The following is a 7024-nucleotide window of genomic DNA, read 5'->3' on the forward strand; positions in this document are numbered from 1 at the left end:
CCTGTCTAAATTGTATGTTCGAGTTCACTTTCGAGTTCCTAATCCCAGCGAGCTCCACGTACTAAACACTACCTCGGGCACCCCCCTCGGTAGGTTACCAGGTCTAAACACTGAAAGCTGGTGCGCCAGGTAGGGGATCTAGCTGAGAATCCACTGGCGAACTCGATGGCCCAAGTTATCATCAAGCCAACCGTCACGTACGAAGCGGGCACGATGTTCATCTTCGGCTCCTGGGTTTCATCGTAGACGGTGCTGGAAACTTCCATAGCCACTTTGCATCGGCCCCGGAGATGAAGCAGCATGCCATGAAGCTCCACGCGTTAAGCAGGATCTTGTTGAGAAATTCGGTGAATTTTTAATTTCTAACTTAGTTAGAGGCTGGGGGGACGAGTCCGAGTACAACTCGACTTCTCCCACTAGTCGGACTGGTTTTCACGAGCCGGCGCTTAAGCCATCGTGCAAATCGGACTATGACCCAAGTCGATTCCCATTCGAACTCTGAAACACGGGTGCTATTTACCAAACTACCATGTCCAGATCAGAATCCGACACGGATATGATCGAGGACCCCGACTACTACTCGGACCCGGATGAGGAGACCCCTTTATCAGGTCTGCAATAAGGTCTGGTAATCACATCGACTCCATAAGGTAGATTTATCTATTGGCCCAACATGAAGCCATCCGTTCTAGCCAAGAACGACAACTCACGCCTCATCGCCTATCTTGACACTCTCCCGTACCAGGAGGGAACTCCTCTATCGCCCATCTATGAAGAAGGCGGCTCTACGGAGGTCATCACGTCAAGTTCAGGAAGCTATTCTTCGGAATGAGAACTATTCGCTCTCATTGCTGCACAAGAAGGCGAAGACGAAGAGCAACCAGAGAGAAATCCATGGCTTGAACGTCACCCAGATAATGTCTAATAGGATGAGCTCACCGCTAACATTGTCAGAGAAGAAACTGAAGCTCAAAGAACTCGACGAAGAGCAAGAAACACCACAAGAGCGGAGCATCACCACCGCCTTGCAGTAAACCTGCCAATTATGAACCTAGACCATGCATTGGAAGCAGTTCAATCGTGTCAAAATTGTACTCCTCTTGCCACCATCGTGTTCATTGATCTTATTACTCACACAATGCTGCAGGATGAGTACACTAGGCAACTGGTTGAACTGGCAGAGCGCGCGTACGAACAACTCGATTAGCAAAATCCAATACATTCAGTTCCACACACCCCATCCCAGCATGGCAGTAGTCATAGGCGCACTCCATCTAGACCAAGTCAAATCAAAGGCGCCAGACTAAGCCAAGCCGGAGCAGAGGGTAGTCGAGCAGGACCCTCGGGAAGCCGTGGCCACCGTGGGCCCAACCCAGAGGAGGACAGTTCTACTCGAGAAATTCAAACCTCGTGGTCACCAAGTATGATAGCAAGCAGGACCCAGTCCAATGGCTGCGGTTCTACTCACTATAAGTACAAGCAGCAAGAGGGAATGATGACACCAAGGTCATCTACTTCCCCATCTGCATGGAGGCAGCGCCACTCACATGGCTCGAGTCACTAGACAAGAACTCCATCAACACGTGGAAGGATCTCAAGGTGGTGTTCACCAACAACTTCGCAGGGGCAATGCAACGTCCTGGCAACATGATTGACTTGTCTCAATTCAAATAACAACAAGGTGAGACCCAGTGCAGTTACCTACATCGTTTCTTCGACAAGAAGGCCACAATCGTGGACATTAGGGAGCGCAACGCCATAGATTGCTTCCAGAACGGTCTCTATGACCGCCGGATGTTCCAAGATTTTGGAAGGAGATGCCCCAAAGATGTCAAATCACTTAAGATCATGATACAGGCGTGGGTAGATGAAGAAGACAAGGAGATCGTGTGATTCAAGTCCCATCAAAACAAAGGCTAGAACAACAACAATCAAAATAATGATAACCCAAATAACTACTCGGGAGGTCAGATCGCAAGAGGAAGCCAGACAATACTATCGCGGCAATGTCACAGTCATCCAATAAAGGCGGCAGGAATCAAGACAATACTGTCAGCGAGCTCCTAAAGAAGCAGTGCCCATGGCACTCGTACCATAAGCATTCTGCGATGGACTGTTACAGTCAACTTCTTAAATTTATTAGACTACTTAATTTTCCATAAATATTTTTGTAAATAGATAAACATGCAAGGCAGTGTATTATTAATATCTTGTCCTTCGGCAAAGGGTATTATTAATCTTGCTCCTTGCATTAAAAGATTCACATTGGTCCCCCATGTGAAACTTAACCATCAAGTGCACATTGCCTTTGGATTGATTCTATATACAAAGGTGACCCAGGAATATAAAACAATAAAATGGAGGAAGAATGAGCCGAGGACAGGAACGAGTACCAAGAGTGAACTTGTTTGGGTGCTCTAGTTGCTCGGAATGAGGGGCATTGGGTAAACTGATCGGCATAGATTGCCAGTGGGCTTGAAATTGTTTTATTTTCACTGGATCTGTAGCAATAGCATTCTAGCTTAGGTGTAACATACGGCCTCCAGGTTGCTTCTCCATCATCATGGCTGTCTTGCTGTTTTATGGGATTGTTTAATTTGTCAGCATGGTTTAATTACTTGCATTACTTGTGGGATGTGCTAGAGAGAAATGCGCATTAATTATGGAAAATGAGCCCTAGAAGAACATGATCAAAACAAACTGTACATATGTTAAAAACAAGTTCTCAATTAGAACCAGGTACAATGATTAGTAGGCAACAAAAGCTACCAAATGCTCAACTAGGAATACTCCGTAGTATTGGAATGGACGATTCTCCATTAAAATGTTTGTTTTTTTTATTCAACGGTTGGGGTGCGTGGACGAAGGACCGAAACCCCACCAACAATGGGTGCACCAGGTGATCAACAATTCACCAGCAACCACCAGGCTGGGAGAATAAAATCTCCAGTCCAGTACTGAGCGTTGGAGTATAATCTTTATTTTACTCAACCAAGTGCCCCCTCAATTCTTATATATCTGTTTGATGTTTACCTTTTTATTTAGTTGACTATTCGTTTTTTAATTGTTATGCAAATAGATAAACATGCAATGCACGTGTAAAGTAATTCTGATAATAAATCTTGCTAGTGGTACTTATTTCAATATACTTAACCAATTAATTAAATAAATACCGCTCGTCAAATTTTAAGAGAATAAAGGTGACAAACACGTACTGCACACATAAAGTAAGTATGATATATATCTTGCAAGTGGTACTTATTTTAATATACTGAACCAATTAATTGAATAAATACCGTTTGTCAAATTTTAAGAAAAAAATTTAAAAAAGGTGTCAAATATTCCAAAACGGACAAAGAAAGTATAAGGTGTCTAAGCCACTAGAAATAGTATCGGAATAGCCGATTCTCCATTCCAATATTTATTTTTTAATTCAATGGTTGGGCAAGGACCAAAACCCCATCAACAATTGGTGAACCAGGCGATCACAATTCACCAGCAACCACCAGGCTGGGAGAATAAAATCTCTAGTACTCTAAGCTTTTGTATCGTTTACAAGGAAGAACTGATTTATTATAGCACTTATTTATTGCTTTTACAGGAAAGAACTGATTTATTTTGATTTCCCTGATTGGTTAGCAATCACCCATGAAGAATTCCAGGTGAACAGATTTGTTAGGAAGTTCAATCTTGGAGATATCAAAGAGCAGAAGCACTCTTAAAGGCTATATATCCTGTACCATTTTCATTTTTTCCTAGAATGGGATTTCTTATTCTGGAGAGAAAATATGAAACTGAAAAGGAAATAAGCTTTTGTGCCAATTGCTTTTGTGTAACAAAACCTCTTGATCAAGTAAAGGAAAATGCCCATACAAATCTTGCCCTCACGAGACGTGTTTATTATAAATCTTTGGCTTGATCGTATGAATTTTGGAATTTTTCTGCACATAATTTTGTCACCCTTAGCAACGCACGGGCACATACCTGTAAAGTCTAGTCCAATATTGGGCGTCGGAGCATAATCGTTATTTTACTCAACCAAGTGCTCCCTCCGTTCTTATATATATTTTTTATATTTACTTGTTTACTTATTTGACTACTTGTTTTTATAATAGTTATGCAAATAAATAAACATGCAATGCACGCATAAAGTAATTATGATAATAAATCGTGCAAGTGGTACTTATTTCAATATACTTAACCAATTAACTGAATAAATACCGCTCATTAAATTTAAAAGAGAAAAAAAGTATCAAACATGTAATGCGCTCATAAAGTAACTATGATGATATATCTTGCAAGTGGTACTCATTTTAATATACTTAACGAATTGATTGGATAAATATCGTTAACGTTTGTCAATTTTTTTAAAAAATAAATAAATAAGGTGTCAAATATTCCAAAACGGACGAAGGGAGTATAAGGTGTCTTATACACTATATACATCTGTACTCTGTGCGAGGCACACTTGGAGGTCCTTTCGCTTGAGCTTGTACTAGCTGCTCATGGAAGGCGGCGCACTTTCCGATTGGCGGAACAAAAGGTGTGTGATGTGTTTCCATTCCATGCTTCGTTCCTTGCAACTAGTATGGTATCATTTTACAAGGATAATGTAATGATCGAGTTGCGGTGACAGGATTGCTGTGGTGACGGGCGGGAACAAAGGGATCGGGCTTGAGGTGTGCCGGCAGCTGGCCGGCAACGGCGTCGCCGTCGTCTTAACAGCCAGGGACGAGACGAGGGGCGCAGCCGCCGTCGAGAAGCTCAGAGAAGCAGGGCATTCCGATGTCATCTTCCACCAGCTGGAGGTCACCGATGCTCTCAGCATCGCTCGGTTGGCTGACTTCTTGAAGGCCAGTTTTGGGAAGCTAGACATCCTGGCAAGTCAATAATCGTGTCTAAAGTTCTGAGCTACCTTCTCAACACAAAGCTGCTTAACGCCTTCATTAATTTGTACAGGTGAATAACGCCGCCGTTGGTGGTGCTGAGTACGTCCAAGATCTTGTTTATCCTTCAACCGGCGAGGATCCGGTGAGCACGATCTGCATGCACAGCCAAACACTGTCGTTCAACTCTTGTCAATCTTTTGCTAAGCTGAATAAGATTTTTTTTTGGCGAGTGCTAAACTGAATAAGATTATTTGTTGTTGAATTGGTGTGCCGATCGTGCAACAGTTTGCTGGCATGGATGAAGGCCAGATGTCAGAATGGATGCGGCGAAACACCCGGGAGACTCACAACTCTGCGAAGGAGACACTGCAGACGAATTACTACGGCACCAAGCAAGGGACCGAAGCCTTACTTCCCCTGCTGCAAGCCTCCGCCGATGGCAGAATTGTCAACGTCTCCTCCGTGATCGGCCAGCTGAGGGTTAAGTACTTCTTCCCAACACAGTTTCTCAATCCAGTGCCAGTCCTTATATTAACAGCCCACGTAGCGTGGAAACTGAAAACTTCTTGGCGTCTGTCGATGCAGTACTTCGTCAGCGAGGAGCTCAAGCATGAGCTGAACGACGTCGACACGCTCACCGAGGAGAGGCTGGACGAGGTGCTGGACGCGTTCATGAAGGACTTCACGGCCGGCGCGGCGGAGGCGAACGGGTGGCCGGTGGCCTTCTCGGCGTACAAGGTGGCCAAGGCGGCCGTGAACGCCTACACGCGGATCCTGGCGAGGAGGCACCTCGATCTGCGCGTCAACTGCGCGCACCCAGGCTTCGTGAAGACAGACATGAACAAGCTCGCCGGCCTCCTGACGCCAGAGGAAGGCGCGAGGAACGTGGTGAAGGTGGCGCTGCTCCCCGCCGGCGGGCCGACTGGCAAGTACTTCGCCGTCGGCCATGAGGCGCCATTTGTGTGAGTGTGATACGGGCCGGGCACGGGGCCATGGCCAACACTATCCTATATGATGCATGTACTAGCTCCGTGCAACATGATTTGAGGTTGAGGTTCCCAATAATACTTGACTCGCTAGCTAGTGTGAGATAATTGCCAATAAATAAAAGAGCCGCCGGCTTTGCATAATTCAATTAGTGAGGTACATGTGGTATTTATGGTTGGACTGTCGTTCCATAATTCTATATCTATATCTATATCTATACCTATTATTAAAGCAAGCAGTGTCTCTGCCAATTTTTTTCGTCTGTTCCTGATCCGACGTCCGCCTGTCCTCCATCTCTTGCCAGCCCGTCGAATCACGTCGTTCTCCTAATCCGCTTCGCCTCCGGAGACCAGGATTGGCGACACCGTTTCCTTTCTCTGGCGTGCCACGTGCGCGCGGTGGGCTCCTGGGCTGCCGTGCCCCTGCAAGAATATAGAAGCCCTCGGCCTCAACGCTCGTCGTTGCCGCTGCCGTCGCTGCCCGCATCAATCCACGCACATAAAGGTCAAGCGAGACACGCCGGAAATCGGCAAGTAATGTGAGATTACGATGTGCTAGATGCGCTTACGTTGAGGTTGAGGTTCCGCAGCGAGGATAGCCCAGCGATGACTAGGAGGTCGAGGCAGTTGAAGTCCCACGGCGAGGAGTCCATCGGTGATGAGCTGAGAGCATGAACCGCGTGTGCCTGGTGCACAGCGCCCGCCCCTCCCTGCTTCCCTCCGCTGTCGCACCTCCTATCCCGCGCACCCCTCACCGTCCACATTACATTGACGGTGGCGATTGGACACGCCTGGCACCAGCAGCAGCCAATCGAGGGGGAGAAGGGTACCAAGCATACCGCCGGAAGACAGCGATGCACCTCCACTCCGGCAAACGCGGGCGAGGCGGCGAGGAAGAGCAGCGAGCCATGGACGGGCTCGCGCTCCGCTGTGTGCCTGCGCCCTCGCAAGCCACCTCGTGCTCCCCAGCGCACCACCGTGGAAGACTGGAAGGCCTCACAAGCGGTCGCTGGTGCCAGACTGCCAGGCGTGAGCAGCCTCCAGCGTGTGCTGCCGAGGTGGCTCTGTCAAATCGAGACCGGAGTGCCAGGCTCTTTGAGTAATTGAGTTCGAGAGGATAGAGAGATCGAGTGATGTAAAGGATACATG

At 46.8% G+C, this 7024-nt stretch overlaps 1 protein-coding gene and 1 long non-coding RNA gene across 3 annotated transcripts; one reads left to right on the forward strand and one right to left on the reverse strand.

Annotated features, from left to right (window-relative positions):
* The first annotated feature begins 4461 nt into the window (after positions 1-4461).
* Positions 4462-6336, forward strand: LOC101778190 (short-chain dehydrogenase/reductase 2b). Of its 2 annotated transcripts, XM_004975286.4 has the most exons (5): positions 4462-4543; positions 4637-4880; positions 4960-5031; positions 5175-5369; positions 5475-6336. In XM_004975286.4, exons 1-5 carry the CDS (start codon positions 4506-4508, stop codon positions 5853-5855), a joined length of 930 nt encoding a protein of 309 aa, XP_004975343.1. In that variant the 5' UTR covers positions 4462-4505; the 3' UTR covers positions 5856-6336. The 2 variants fall into 2 exon arrangements, with proteins under 2 accessions (XP_004975343.1, XP_022683947.1); XM_022828212.1 differs by having other exon boundaries at positions 5175-5922.
* On the reverse strand, positions 5991-7024 carry LOC111257891. The gene is made up of 2 exons (XR_002678493.1): positions 6445-7024; positions 5991-6352 (listed from the first exon to the last, which is right to left on the reverse strand). It is a non-coding gene; the product is annotated as an uncharacterized LOC111257891 (long non-coding RNA).

This window comes from Setaria italica, chromosome VII (assembly GCF_000263155.2).
Source record: "Setaria italica strain Yugu1 chromosome VII, Setaria_italica_v2.0, whole genome shotgun sequence".
NCBI classification, from domain to species: Eukaryota; Viridiplantae; Streptophyta; class Magnoliopsida; order Poales; family Poaceae; genus Setaria; species Setaria italica.

What these genes read in the sequence shown, in the direction of transcription:
- LOC101778190 (XM_022828212.1), top strand. Translation starts at nt 4,506, where the DNA reads ATGGAAGGCGGCGCACTTTCCGATTGGCGGAACAAAAG. An exon ending in TTGGGAAGCTAGACATCCTG is followed by an intron (nt 4,881 to 4,959) that starts GCAAGTCAATAA and finishes TAATTTGTACAG; the next exon opens with GTGAATAACGCCGCCGTTGG. An exon ending in CTTCAACCGGCGAGGATCCG is followed by an intron (nt 5,032 to 5,174) that starts GTGAGCACGATC and finishes ATCGTGCAACAG; the next exon opens with TTTGCTGGCATGGATGAAGG.